The following is a 15,406-nucleotide window of genomic DNA, read 5'->3' as shown; positions in this document are numbered from 1 at the left end:
GGCGGCCCGGGCAAGCATGTTGGCCATCTGGCCGTCGGCCTCAGACTGGCCGGGCCGACCCGAAGGCAGCAGCCCAGTCGAGTCTTCCGTGTCAGACGCTGGGACTTCTCCAATGCAGCGCCGAATTCATCATCCATCTCGGCGTGTCTGAGGGAGTAGTCGGACTGGCTGGGAGGCAAGCCGCGCTCACCTCGAGCCGGGACGGAAGTCAATGAGTGTGCCGGGGGGCGGGTGGTTTGTGGGGATTTACCCGGCGAAACTGAGCCTGCTGTCATCCCCAAATGGCCTCCATCGTCAGCCAGGTCATTCTCAATCCCATGGGAATGAGCGACATGGGGGAGGCGGCTGGAGTGGCATTCCTTTTTAGGAAGGAAAGCTGTGACCACAACGCTGCCATGGTTAAGTTCTTGCAGAGAACAAGAACCATCCACAAACACTGCCTCGGTGTGATCGCTGCCCAGACACACGAGCCAGCATCTATGACCATCAGGAGCAGAGAGATATAGACCACATCCAGGAACTACACAGAGGTGGAAGGGCATCATTAAAAAGATGCCTGCTGTTTGTGCTCTTTTAGAGAAATATTCTGTTTCAGAAGCACTGTCGATGCGCCCAGGGGCAAAGCTGCACTGGCGTGCAGAGGAGGAGAAAGCAGCTGATACACGCCTTAGATCAACAGCAAACGCTCTGCAGAGGTGACTGGAACAGAATTCCTCTCAGCTCGCTGATCGAACAACCACTCGACTCCGAAGAAAAAATCTGAATGGACAGATGCACGATTCCCTCCTTTTATAGAGGGACATGCAAATTCTGTCTGCCAATTTCTCATTGGCCTTTTCTCAAGTTCAGAGGTAACCGAGGCCATCAAAACAGACCCCTAGTGTCACTTTATTCGACACAACGTCGAGTGAGCGACATAAAGGGAATAAACAATTATGAAACACAAAAAACTTTATATCAAAGCGTTGTTTTGCCAACAAATATTTGTATTAATACCTTGTATAAATGTATAACATTTAAAACATGTGACAACTTGCACCATCCTAAGATTTATGAAAAATAGCTAACACTAATCCTAACAACACACTTCAAACTTCTGGTTAAAATCTACCTTCATACTGTAGTTGATGTGTTTTATTGTGCTCCCTTGTTTAGAGGATAGAATTCACAAGAATTACTCTAATTTAAGTTTGAAACCACAATACAAAACCACTGCTAGAGAAAACATACATTTATGCAATTGGACTTTTGAATCAAAACCTTAGTTACATGGATACGGCCATTGTGACAACATCTGCACATGACAACTAACCCAGGTTATCTCTTTATTTTATGTGGCACTTATAAAGTTACATTACAAGAGTTCTATGGCTGTAGCAAAAAGAGACAGAGACAATGAGACCGTATTTACCTGGTGAGGGTGAGCAGTGCATGACCAGAGGAATCCTTTCCATGTCCTCCTCACCACCTAACACATTTATATGCACATCAACAATAAGAAACATTATACCACACAAAAACACAGCCAAATAACCTCAATCACATACATCCACAAACTCTTAAGGATGTCATTAAATATTGACATATTGATTATTGATCTGCACATTATTTTATTGATAAATTTTTGAGGCATTAACACATTAACATTAGCCGTCATTTAAATTATAAGCCTAATTTGCATCCTTCCAATTCACTGTGACTTGGTCTTCTGTTTAATGTAGTTTGGGGAAATAGCATTGGGAGACCACAAGAGGGTCATAGAACATTTATTGAAACAAGTCGTGGTATGACAAGGCACAGTCCAAACTATTTTGTGGATCTAGTCACCAAACACACAAAAGTTACAAAGGTTTTTGTACTTCAAGAATGAACATTGATGTGTTTGCTGGTTAGTGTATGTAACTGGTGTAACTACGCAAACTGAACAATTATAAATTATAATGTTATTTATCTGTATGTAACCAGAGGTTTCATTCAAGCTGTCAAATAAAAAAAAAGACAGTTGTTACGGAAAATACATTGAGTAGGCTATATGGAAGATACATATACTGTACACAATAAATCGTCCAGTGATGCAAGAGTAAATAATCTGTGTCCTATTGTGCAAAGAGCAGCCCAATTTATGTCTGATAAATGCAGTTATATATCGATAATCATCAGGAAAATTTTCTGATTGTCGATGCGTTACAAAGGCATCGATCCCAAGCCTAACAACAAGCTACAGCTGCTGACGTCATATGCTAATACAGTATGTAAAACTGTGTTAAGTCATACCAAATGCACTTCTCCTCTCATCCTCCTCAGCTGGGTTAACTGCACTGTCACAAGCCACAAAAGCACAACACTGGTAAGCATAGGGAACTGTTATAGACCTGCAGGGACAAAGACAGAGAGATAGTGAAACAGGAATTATCGCACTTGCTGGGTAGACCAAGAGAGGCACTTAATTATCAGTGTTGAAGAAAACCTCAAGGTCTCTCTGATTTCTTGAGAACACTGTGTGTCTGTGTGTGTGTGAAAACAAAATACAGGTGAAGGATGGACAAGTCACACCATTATTCATACAGAACTGGAACACAAGAACAACTTTAATGTCCTGTCATCAGTCCCAACTGACGACTTGGGCTGTGAAGAGCACTAACCTGAGTTTAGAAAGACTCTTAGCCATCAGGCCATTTCTCAGTTCCACATTTCCATTAAGTTTGAGCTGGTTCAGTGCACTCAGTCCTTCAGTGGGAATGCTGGCTAGGGAGTTCAGGCTCAGATCCCTAATGGGATGCAGGAAAAAAGGCAATGATATGCATGAGCACACAAAAGCAAGCCCTATATGGCTTTGTTGTCTAATCTGAAGTACTCTGGTGAAGAAACTGCATCAAAAAACTTTATATTTTATATATTATTATTAATAAACTATTAAAAGCTGAGAAAATGATATACAGTAAGGGTGTAAAAAAACAATTTTGATGCACAGATAACGGAATATAAAAATCGACTATCATTACTATATAAACACCCAAATGTAATACAGAAACCGTCTCAGATAACACAAGCCAACTCACAACAGATGCGAAACTCACAAGACTGAAGGGAAAAAGCACACTTTAAATTAAGAAAGTTCAAGCTGCCAAGTTCACTCCCTGTGACCCCACATAGGTAAATGGATGGATGGATGCTGCAGAGTTCTGTTTCTTTGTCATTATTCATAACTGTTTGCATCCATTTGACCAAAGTAAGTTCAATAATTAAGTTCTTCTCTAATTATGATATATTATGTTTTACATATTGCTTTATATACAACAGTTAGTTCCGGTCCTCGAATCTGACGAGAGGTGTTCCAAGAATGCTGATGTCTCAAAACAGCAGTTCTCATATATTTTACTGTTTGTATCACTCCACTTGTAAAGGAAACTCAGACAGGGTTTGGAGGGTTACTTTTGAAATGTATTGTACTAGAGATTACAGAATACATGCTGTAAAATGTCATTTGTTAAGTATTTCATTAGATTACTCAAGGTCAGTAATGTATTCTAAATACTTTGGATTACTTCTTCAGCACTGGTAGATTTTTTCACTTGTTTTGACTATAAAAATGTATTATATAAAAAATACATTCTCTGAAAAACCTAAATATCTATGCAGTGTTGTTTCTAAAACAAGTTCAATCAAATTGATCTTGTTTTAAGGATTGTTTTTAAATATTTTTACAGGAAAACAATAAAAACATTATCAAGAATATGATTTTTGCCCTAATATCAATGGTGTCTGGTAACATGTGCATGTAAAATGGCTAGAAATAGTATTTTAGCTTAGCATAAACCTGATGATTTACACAAGGTTTATTTCTATTTCTTCTGCTCCAAACTTACTTCTCTGTCTGCTCGTATGAATGTAACACATCATAAGAAAGTGTTTCATTGCTGTTCAAATGCACTTTGGATCGCATAATTTATGTTTAAATGGATACCATCTGAAAGGACTAAACATTAAATTAAACAAATGACAATAAAATGCAAAGTAATCTCTTCGGTAATCAAAATACTTTTTGAATGTAACTGTATTCTAATTGCCAATTATATATGAATCATCATTGAGTCAGTGCTGCCAGTCAGTGTGCAGATTCTTTGAAATCATTGGCAATGTCTCTCGCTTGGATTACTACCACACTACAGCTGGGAAATAGAGTTCAACTAACAACTTCATCATTAAGGCTTATCACAGCTGAGATAATAAACAGACTAAGTAATCACACATACTCACATACATACATAGCCAGCAGCTCCTGCCTGGTTAACTACTGAAGCTAAGCAGGGTTGACCCTTGTCTGTACCTGGATGGGAGACCTCCTGGGGAAAACTATGGATGCTACTGGAAGAAGTGTTATTGAGGCCAGCAGGGGTTGCTCACCCTGCAGTCTGTCTGGGTCCTAATGCCCCAGTATAGTGATGGGGACACTATACTGTAAAAAAGCACTGTCTTTCAGATGAGACATTAAACTGAGGTCCTGACTCTTTGTGGTCATTAAAAATCCCACTTCGCAAAAGAGTAGGTGTGAAACGCTGGTGTCCTGGCCAAATCTTCCCACTGGCCTCTATCTATCATGGATTCCTAATAATCCATTTAATCCATCCAGAATTATGCGGTGAGCTCTGCATACTTTGCTAGTTAAAACGTTTTTTGTGTGTAATAAACTGGTGAGATTCGATACACTCTGTTTCATAACTGTTCTATGAAGACAACATGTCAAATAATTCAAATTCCTCAGGCTCTGGAGACATTAAAAGACACTTACATGCTCAAGATGATACCCCAGACAATGCCACACACCGGGGACTCAATTTGGATGGTGTGGCCGGAGAAATTCAACATCAACTGTCCAGCATGCTGGTGATGCTGACGAAGGTCATAGTGGACCCTGAGTTGGTTACAAGAATCGGGGACGTTGAGAAACGGATCAATTATCTGGAGTCATCGGAGAGGGGATTAGCTGCTAACCCGCTAGTGAGCATGGCGGGTTACATCTTTTGGAAAAATTGTAAGACCTTGAGAATCGTAGCTGGTGAAACAACGTTCGAATTGTTGGAATTCCTTAGAATGAAGGAGGAGGCCGATATATGGAGAATTTCTAGACGAGCTCTTCCAGAGTCTGCGCGACATAACAGGCCATAAGCTTGAATTTGAGCGAGCTCACAGAGTTTTGGCTCAGAGATCGGCTGAGGGAGACACAAATTCTGGCCAAATTTCTGAGATCATCCAATAAATAGCTTGTGTTATGCAAGACAAGGGGTAAAGGAAGGCTTTCTTGGAAGAACCACAGAAATGACTTGTTCCCAGACTTTGCGAATTCGACAAGAGAGAAATGTGATCGATTCAATGTGCAAGAAACTCTTACATCAATGATCAAAGCAGTCACTTTTGAACTGATGTTTCCAGCCAAACTGAGAATAGATACTAAGGATGGCTGCAAAGTATTTACATGTCCAGAGCAAGCATTGTACTTCATTTGAGTGAGTAAGCCATGGTGTGATTCTCACGTTGCTTCCAAGTGAACTTGACTCGAGGACCCGAGGAAGCTGGGTGCCTTTTGGTTCTGCCTAGCGGCTGGAGTTTGTTTTGTGGAATAACACTCCTTCGGGACAACTTTGGATGAATCGGCTCATTATTTGAGCTTATGCCTCCTATTGGATGGAGTTTGTTTTGCAGAATGTTTTTTTGCAGGATGTCGGAAGGTTTAGCCAGCTGCACTTATGAAACAGCTGGCTCACTGAAAATTCGTTTGACTGCCCGAGGAATCTGAAAGTATTTTTTATTATTAATTATATGTCAATTATGTCCATTATGTCAATATGACAATTAATTATATATATATATATATATATATATACTGTCAGGTCCATAAATATTGCTTTTTTATTATTACACATTCTTTTTGTTTATTCTGCCTATTGGCTGTTGTTTGTTTTATAGATTTTCTTCTGTTATGTAATTATGTCTCACAAAATTTGTATAGAAACACCGGACTTGAGCAATCCAATGGCAAAGCTGTCACGGGAGCTGTCATGGACTGTTTGAGTTTAGAAGGATGGATGCTGGTTGGCGCTGTTGTGCATGGTGTTAATGCGCATGTTTTTCTTTTTTCTGTTTGTTTGGTTCGGGGGAAGTTCGGGGTTTGATTGTTGCACTAATGTTGGAATGTGGTCTTTATAGTCTTGTTTTTTACAGAATCTGTTTTTTCTAATATGTCAAATGTTAATATGAGTAGATTCTTTCTCTCCATGTGGAATGTGAATGGGTTGGGGAATCCCATTAAAAGAAGGAAGGTTATTTCTTTTCTTAAAAGGTAAGAAATATGATAGTGTTTCTTCAAGAAACGCATCTTTCCCTGCAGGAAGCTGAAAAATTTGGGAAGATATGGGGTGGACATGTTTCCTTTAGTGCTGGCTCAAATAAGAGCAGGGGAGTCATTACTGTTTTAGCAGAAATTCAGGGGCAAAGACTGATTTTGGCCAATATTTACGTACCTAACGTTGATGATCAGGGCTTTTTTATAGATCTTGAAGGGAGGTTGCAAGCCGCTGGCACCCCTCATGACATAATAATGGGATGAGACTTTCGTCTTTTGATGCACTCAGTCCTTGATCATAGTGAAGCAAAAGGGTGCAAGCCCCCCAGAGCAACATTGACGCTTCACAAAATGTCTAAAACTCTTGGTCTTACAAATATTTGGAGACTTTTGAACTGGTAGGGACTATACATTTTTTCATCAGTCCATAAGATTTATTCTAGAATAGTTATTTTTTTTATATCCAAGTCCCTCATTTCATCCGTTGTGGATTGCTCAATTGGAAACATCTTAATCTCGGACCACGCCCTGGTAAGTTTAGAGGTGTTGCCACAATAAATCATATAGTTGGCGTTTTATTGTATCCCTTTTGAAAAATCCTGAATTCCAACAAATGTTAAAGGCTGAAATCAATATTTATATGGAGACCATCTGGTCCTCAGTATCCTCTGTGGGCATGGCTTGGGAGGCACTTAAGACGGTTCTTAGGGGTCGGATCATACTGTATGACTCATTCATCAAAAAGTCCAAAGCACGAGAACTTGTGGAGTTGGAAGGGAATATTAATAGTGCAGAGGCAGAGCTGAAGTGCCAAATGTCATCTGATAGATTACATTACAGAAGTTACTTTATAGATACCCGGTAGCAGCGGTACAAACAAATGGATTAATTTCAGATTATTTTACTCTGAATAGGGGCACCCAGCAGGTTGCCCTCTTTCCCCATTATTGTTCTGTCTTGCGCTGGAACCATAAGCAGTCGTGATAAGAAGGGAAGATTACTTTCCAGGGGTGGTGACAGGAGGTATGGCGCATAAGATTTTGCTTTGTGTAGATTATATTTTATTATAAATTTCCGGACCTACAAGATCTATGCTTTGCCTCAACAGAATTATTAATGCCTTTTCTACATTCTCAGGATACAGAGTTAATTGGTCTAAATCCGAAGCTTTGGCTCTGACAGCATACTGCCCGTTAGTAGCTTTTCAGCCGGGCGCCTTTCAGTGGCCCAAACAGGGCATTAAGCATTTGGGTATTTTTTCCCAGCAAATTTATGTGAGTTAATTTTTACCCTTTAATAAAAAGTTTTTCGAGCAATGTGGACAGGCGGGCTTCACTACATTTATCTATGACAGGAAAGGCTACTGTTATAAATATTTATTTTATTCCAAAATTCAACTACCTACTACAGTTTCTCCTCATTGAAGTTCCCCTCTTTTATTTTAAACAATTTGATAGTATAGCTAAATCTTTTATCTGGAATGGAAAACATCCTCGGATGCATTTCAACAAGTTACACAGGCCAATTGACAAAGGTGGGTTAGGTCTCCCCTAGATTTTGTTTTACTATTATGCTTTTTGTCTCCTGAACAGGAGGTCTTTGCACCTATCTTTCCATTGCAAATTCTTTCTACAAAGCTGACCGGAGATGTAAAGGACACATCCCATTATCTCGCACATGCATTTAGTGTGGACAAAAGTTTCCCACGTGTTCAATTCGGACATTTACCTGAACATTAGTATTTGGTTAAACCTTAAATTGTGCATTAACAAGTCCCCTTTCTGCTGGACAGAATGGATTGAGACGGGAGTTGCTATGCTGGGAGACCTGTATGAAAATGGAGCATAGACATCTCTGAAAATATTAGAATGGGGTAAGATTTAAAAAAAAAAAAAAAAAATGTAAGTGTACATCTAGAGATGGAATTTAAGATTCTGCATCGTTTTTATTGGACTCCCTCCAGATTGTATAGGCTTGGCCTTAAAGACACACCTACTTGCTGGCGATGCCAGTTGGAGGATGGGGACATAGCCCATGTTTTTTGGTTCTGTACTAAAATTCAAGAGTTTTGGTTGAAGGTTCAGAATTTTATTTGTGAGGTCTTGAGCACTTCGATTTTATTTTGACACAGACTTTGTATTTTGGGTGATGGGGAAGGCATTAATATAATGAATAAACATGTAAAACAATGGGTCCTTACCAGCGTGATGTTCGGCAGGCAGGTAATGCTAAGGGGATGGAAGTCGGCTATTGTGCCCTTATTTCATGAGTGGTGCACCGAGCTGGGCAGAGTGGCAGATTTTGAAGAAGAAATGTCACATAGACGGCTGGGCAGTTTGGGTGCATATGGGAAGAAGTGGGGCACCTTCTTAGAAGATTGCCAGGGAGGAGCAGTGGAGAGGGACGAGTTTAATTAAAATGAGGAACCCTTTTTCTTTTATGTTGGTTTATTGTATATGTTTTTGTTATGTCAGTGTATTTTCTTTGGACTGTTTGTTTATATGTGTGTCTGTTGTAATTTAATGTTTGACAACTGGGATGTATGTTGGGTGGAATAGAAAAGAAAATAGAATAGAAAACTTTATTGTCATTGTCACATGTACAACGAAAAGATTTTAAAGTGCTAACCAGCCAGTGCATCATTCCTAATATAATTTTTAAAAAACAGTAAATAAATAGTATCTAAAAGAAGAATAAAGCAGCCTGAACAGGCATTCATATACACATACACAGTCATACATATTGTACCAATCCTGCAATCAGTTCAGTTCACTTTAGCAGCGTTAATTACAGTTATTGCAGATGGGTAAAAACTGTTTTTGAGTCTATTAGTTTTTGCCCTGATGGATCTGTACCGTCTGCCTGACGGTAACAGTTTGAACAGGTGGTGGCCTGGGTGAGAGGTGTCATTTAAAATGTTCTGTATTTTTTTAAAGCAGCGGGAACTGTATAGTTCTACCAGTGTGAGGAGAGGGCTGCCAGTGATTTTCTGTGCGGTGTTGATGACCCTCTGGAGCGCTTTCCTGTGAGAGACTGTGCAGCTGGTGTACCACACGCACATGCAGTATGTCACATAATTGTTAAAAGCTGATTCCGTGTAGTCTTGTGTTGTTTGATTAAATTTGTTTATAGAATCAATAAAAAATTGTTAATAACAAAAACACAGTGGAGGAGAGAAACGAATCGGCTACTGGGAAACACTCAGGGAGGTTATAACGCTGGGATGGCTATTTTTTTAAACCCACTGCAAATGGCATTGGAATTCAAAAGTTTGGAATAATGCACAGATTTTGCTCTTATGGAACTTTTATTCACCAAAGTGGCATTCAACTTATCACAATGCATAGTCAGGACATTAATAACATGAAAGATTACTATTACAATTTGAAAAAAAATGTCAGAACTTCTTAAACTACTTCAAAGTGTTCACATCCAAAAATCCTCCATGTGCAGCAATGACAGCACTTGCCATAGATGTGGCTGGCTTGTCAGGCACTTCTCACGCCCCTCACAGTCTAGCTGATCCCACAAAGCTCAATGGTGTTAGGATCCATAACACTCTTTTCCAATTATCTGTTGACCAATGTCTGTTTCTTTGGCCACTCTAACCTTTTCCTTTTGTTTTTCTGTTTCAAAAGAGGCTTTTCTTTGCAATTCTTCCCATAATGCTTGTACCCTTGAGTCTTCTCTTTACTATTGTACATGAAACTGGTGTTGAGCAGGTAGAATTCAATGAGGACATGTGAGACATCTATTTCTTAAACTAGACATCTATTTCTCAAACTAGAGACTCTGACGTACTTATCCTCTTGTTTAGTTGTACATCTGACCTTCCACATCTCTTTGTGTCCTTGTTAGTACCAGTTGTCCTTTGTCTTTGAAGACTGAGGTGTGCACCTTTGTATGAAATCTTCATATCTTTGGTAATTTTAAGCATTGTATAGGCTTCATTCCTCAAACAATGACCGATTGACGAGTTTCTTGAGAAAGCGGTTTCTTTTTGCCATTTTTGTCCAAATATTGACCTTAAGACATGACAGTCTATTGCATACTGTGTCTATTGCATTACTCAAGGATAAGGTGTTGGAGTGATGGCTGATGGAAATGGGGCCTGTCTAGATATGATAAAAAAATCACTTTTTACAAATAGTGATGGTGCTGTTTGACATCAATAATGTCTTGATTATTCTTTTGATCAGTTGAATGCCACTTTGGTGAATTAAAGTACCAATTTCCTAATGAAACAGCTATGAAATTATTCCCGCTATAGGTTTACTGTTCATCTCTGCTTGGGAGTCATGACAGATGCAGGTAATCACACACGTTCACTCGCTCTCTCTCTCTCTTTAGACATTAGTTTTTCCTCAATATTTTATTTACTTGTTCGTTGAACTGTTGTATAAAAGCAATATCACACTCGCAATCGTAAAATCATAACTGAATCGAATCACTGTCAAGGCAAATATTTACACCCCTAATATATAGTATGCAACAATGACTTTCCATTATAGCTTTAATAAACACAACCACAATTAAATCCAAATTTCTTTGTTGTATCTGTTCCACTGAAATACTATGTTACTTTATAAATGAATGAATGATAATGAGAGCAGAATAGCCACTGTGTGCACTTTGACTGAACACTCACAGGTTGGTGAGAGCGCTGAGAGAAAGGAAGGCATCTCTGTGGATGAACTGGATCCGATTTCTGCTCAGATCTCTGTAGAGTGGTAAGAAAAAAATATATCCACAGGTTAAACATATACAGATGGCTCTTGGTAAAGAGTGAGAATTCAGGGCAACCTCATGCATGTCCGGATAATATGTGTTACTGTGGAACAAGTCAAATAAAGTAATGCCAATTGAGGCTCTGAAGTTACAATGCGTTTACCATTGTTAAAGCATTATGCAAAATCCATGGTAAAATCACAACCTCAAGTGGCTTATTGCTTTTACAAGATGGAAACAACAGCAATGATAAAGGACACCAATGTAAAAATAATTACACATACTTACTATTAATAATAATAATAATCACAATAAACAATTCCACCAAGTAATGTACAGCTGTTCATTAGTCTAACTGTTGGTTGTTTATGGTTGCTACAAATATGGAATTCAGCTTATGTGCAGTCATATGATGTGCATATATTGGCTATTCTATTGGATTTATTACAATCAATTTGGAAATTTATGTATGCAAATCTGTGACTCGCTTAAAATAAACTGATTCTGATTGGTCAATCATGTCAATCTGTTTTAAAATATTTTTTCATAATTACCATTATACTGTTTAACCCTTGTATTGTCTTCACTTTTGAGACCCTCTGGTATCCATCGGGTCAAATTGACCCGGAAAATATTTTGGGTTTTAAAAACAATTCTGAAATAAAAATGTACTTCATAAACCATTAACATATATTATCTTTATCTCAATTTCAAACAATTGAGATAACATATATGTTTAAGTATTGCAATCAGTCTATACTAGAACACAATTAATAATGGAAGTGTGATTCATTCAAGGTTATAATTGATCCACTATACTCAATACTTGGGTGTCATAAATCATGCTTATCTTGGAAAAAATGAAGTGAGACAATGTTTTCATGAACATTTTCATGAAAACAAACTTTCAATACATCAACTGGAACTTCAACAATCAATCACTTTTATCTTATGTAATGCATATGAACAACTGAGGCATAGTCCTTGCAACAGGGGGTGGTGCTTGGGAAAAAAGACAGGCATGCCTGTTTACAAAACACATGCATCACAAAATTGAGGCCTTGTGACATATCTAGCACCACTCGTGTCCCCTGGTTTCTTTCAGCAGCTCCTCCTTCTGGCTTCCCAGAATAAATTTGCATGTTCCATGAATAAGATGAAACAGCATCACAGGCAGCCCAGATTTTGATGCCATACCTTGCTGGTTTTGAGGGCATATACTGCCTGAAAGGGCAGTGGCCTCTAAACCCCACAAGCCGTTCATCCACAGTTACATTGGGCCTAGGGTTGTAAAGATGGGGAACCCGGTCCACCCACTGGTCCACACAGTGCGGATTGCTGCTAACTTGTCTCCCCACCGTCTAACAGGTCTTGATTCCCCGGTCGTCAAATCTGATGATCCTTGAGAATACATGGAAGCTCTTCAGAGACATTGTGGCTCTAAAAATTGCCCCTTGACCAGTAGACACCAGCAAGAATGAGGATGCCAAAGTAGGCATGCAGATACAAGATGTCCATCTTTTTCCACTGGTCACCGAATACATGTCTCCCCTCAAGATTGGTCATATCCAGAATAATTTTCTGAATTGAGTCAGGAATCAGCAGCTCAAAGGATGACTTGAGTCACTGCAAATCGTGTGGGCCCTGGTACCATCCGTATTATGTTAGCAGCTGAGCGGGGGGGGCTCTCTCACTGGGGATGAAGACCATTCAATCTGTCCATTCTTTGTCAAATATGGCTGTGGGGCTCTTTCAGTGGCTGGCTGTGTACTTTGTACATGTTTATCACAGAAAATAAGCTAAGGCCATTGAGTTTCAGGTAGAAAAATTGTATACTTGTACCATTTTTCATCTTGTAAAAATTTGAAACGGGTCAATTTGTCCCGAATACCATACAAGGGTTAATAGACCAATGGCCTAGGTAAACCAACTTCTTAGCTGCACTTGTCTTTCGTATCATCATGCAGTCTCTTTCTTCTCACATAATAAAATAATTTCTAGTCAGATTAATATTTAATATCCATTTATTTTTTCATATGGAAATTAATTTGATATATTATAGTCCATCGGTCAGTATCGCAAAAGAAACCTGAGTGATACAAGATACCTTCAATGTGATAATGACTGGCTGAATGTACATTATGACTTGCTTATAGCTGACAGTGAATGTGATACTTACAGCACTCTAAGGCTGGTCATACTCCGGAAAGTACTTCTGTCTATCTGCTGAATTTGGTTTTGCTGTAGACTTCTGCAAGAGCAAATAGTTATTCATTAACACATGCACTGACAATCATACTTATGTTAGAGAGTATATTCATTCATATGTTAGAACTGAATTGTACATAAACAGTAGAGAACAATTCCATTCTAATAAAACTTACATGTCCTGCAATCTAACACAGTCCTGAAAGGATGGCAGGTCTTCGATTTCATTGTAGGACAGATCCCTGTCAGAATATACATACAACAAAGGAATTTAATTTTTTTGATGAAGTGTAGACAGGAACTAAAGGATGTACGATGTGTTCAAGCACTTAGGCAGTGAGTAGGCCTGTCTCTGCTTCGCTCTCCTTTGGGAGGTCATTAGACATCACTTTAAAACTCGCAGCTGTGCCCGACAGGCCACTGCACATAGGCCTGTGAGGTGGATGACGCATGACTGATGCACACCGTTTGTGTGATGGTGTGTGTGTTTGAAGCCGAGATGGAGGAAGCATTTGGTTATGACTGACATAACACGAGCGGAGCATATGTTTATAGCTTAACTGACAGCAGGGACTTAAAGGCTTTTCAGTGACAGTGTGTGCGTTCTAACCTTTGTGTGTTAAAGGTTTGCGACTGATGTTTAATTACTGAGTGCTGTAACTGGCACATCATTGGGCACTTATGGACATTTAACTGACATGTGTTGACTACGTGTTACATCCACACCGGACTCCCTCCATATTCTGCTCCCTCTCCCTGGGCTTCTAATCACCCACACCTGATCCCAATTCATCTCACATTACCTCACCTTGATAAATCCTCACCCCGCCACTCCATCCACATCTAGTCTCCGTTAGGAAATCTTAGACACACCTGCTCATCTGACTTCCCCAGACAAGCTACACTTTCACCCATTAATCCCGCATCCACGATATTTCCAAGTGTCATCATTGTCCGTCAACTTCCTGGAGTGGCGATCCGTCTGTATGCTCTCTGTGGAACTCTGTTATTGCCAAGTTAAGTTCTCTACTCCTCGCATTTCTGTTGACTTACCCATTTCAGAATCTCCAATAAAGCTCCTGCATCTTGTTCAACCTGTCCTCTGTGTCTGTGTGTGTCATGACAGAACACTAGACCACCAAGTGGACTCAGCGGGGGCTTCCAAAATCCCTCGAAGCACCGAGTACATTCATCAGGATTATGGAGCTGACTAGTCCACTTCAAAACAAAATCTTCCTCTACTGGAATACAGATCTAAGTTCTGTTAACTCATTACCACATCCACCATATCAGACTCCTACCTCAAATTCATTTATGGAATGGGATTGACCTTGAATGCAAATTGAATTGCAGCCCTTTCGGAGGTGGGGAGTCTTTCCTTTGTACAAGCGAATCAGCCTCTACTGTCCCTGAGCCAATGCCTGTAGCCTTGACCATCCCAGAGCCATTGCATGTAGCCTTGACCATTCTTGCACAATGCTCCAGCTGTCCGGAAGAAGAGGAGGAGAAGAAGAGCTCCTAATGCCCAGTCACTGCGAGTGCTCACGACCACGGAGGTTGTTCCCCAGTTGATGCAAGTGCTGATGACCATCTGGGTCATTCCCCAGTCCCTGTCAGTGCTCACGACCACGGAGGTCGTTCCCCAGTCACTGCCAGTGCTCACGACCACGGAGGTCATTCTACAGTCCCTGCCAGTGCTCACGACCATGGAGGTCGTTGCCCAGTCGCCGCCAGTGCTCACGACCACAGAGGTCATCAACCAGTCGCTGCCAGTGCTCACGACCACAGAGGTCGTTCCCCAGTCACCGCCTGTGCTCACGACCACGGAGATCATTCCCCAGTCCCTGTCAGTGCTCATGACCATGGAGGTCATTCCCCAGTCCCTGTCAGTGCTCACGACCACGGAGGTCGTTCCCCAGTCACTGCCAGTGCTCATGACCACGGAGGTCATTCTACAGTTCCTGCCAGTGCTCACGAACATGGAGGTTGTTGCCCAGTCGCTGCCAGTGCTCACGACCACAGAGGTCATTTCCCCAGTCGCTGCCAGTGCTCACGGCCACGGAGATCATTCCCCAGTCACCGCCTGTGCTCACGACCACGGAGATCATTCCCCAGTCACTGCCAGTGCTC

The 15,406-nt window shown here is 40.4% G+C and overlaps 1 protein-coding gene across 2 annotated transcripts in view; it reads right to left on the bottom strand.

The window, feature by feature from the left end:
- The window catches only part of lgr4 (leucine-rich repeat containing G protein-coupled receptor 4), a 184,843-nt gene that overhangs the window by 18,820 nt on the left and 150,617 nt on the right, over positions 1-15,406 (bottom strand). For both annotated transcript variants that reach the window (XM_052146356.1, XM_052146346.1), the window contains exons 13-18: positions 13,453-13,518; positions 13,248-13,319; positions 10,989-11,060; positions 2,643-2,768; positions 2,275-2,372; positions 1,412-1,468 (exon numbers count right to left, since the gene is read on the bottom strand). In XM_052146356.1, coding sequence (XP_052002316.1) covers positions 1,412-1,468; positions 2,275-2,372; positions 2,643-2,768; positions 10,989-11,060; positions 13,248-13,319; positions 13,453-13,518 — 491 coding nt within the window. The remainder of the gene's footprint in view (positions 1-1,411; positions 1,469-2,274; positions 2,373-2,642; positions 2,769-10,988; positions 11,061-13,247; positions 13,320-13,452; positions 13,519-15,406) is intronic.

Source organism: Xyrauchen texanus, chromosome 2 (genome assembly GCF_025860055.1).
Source record: "Xyrauchen texanus isolate HMW12.3.18 chromosome 2, RBS_HiC_50CHRs, whole genome shotgun sequence".
Lineage (NCBI taxonomy): Eukaryota > Metazoa > Chordata > Actinopteri > Cypriniformes > Catostomidae > Xyrauchen > Xyrauchen texanus.
The sequence above is the reverse complement of the archived record's forward strand: the minus strand, read 5'-3'. Positions and strand labels throughout refer to the sequence as shown.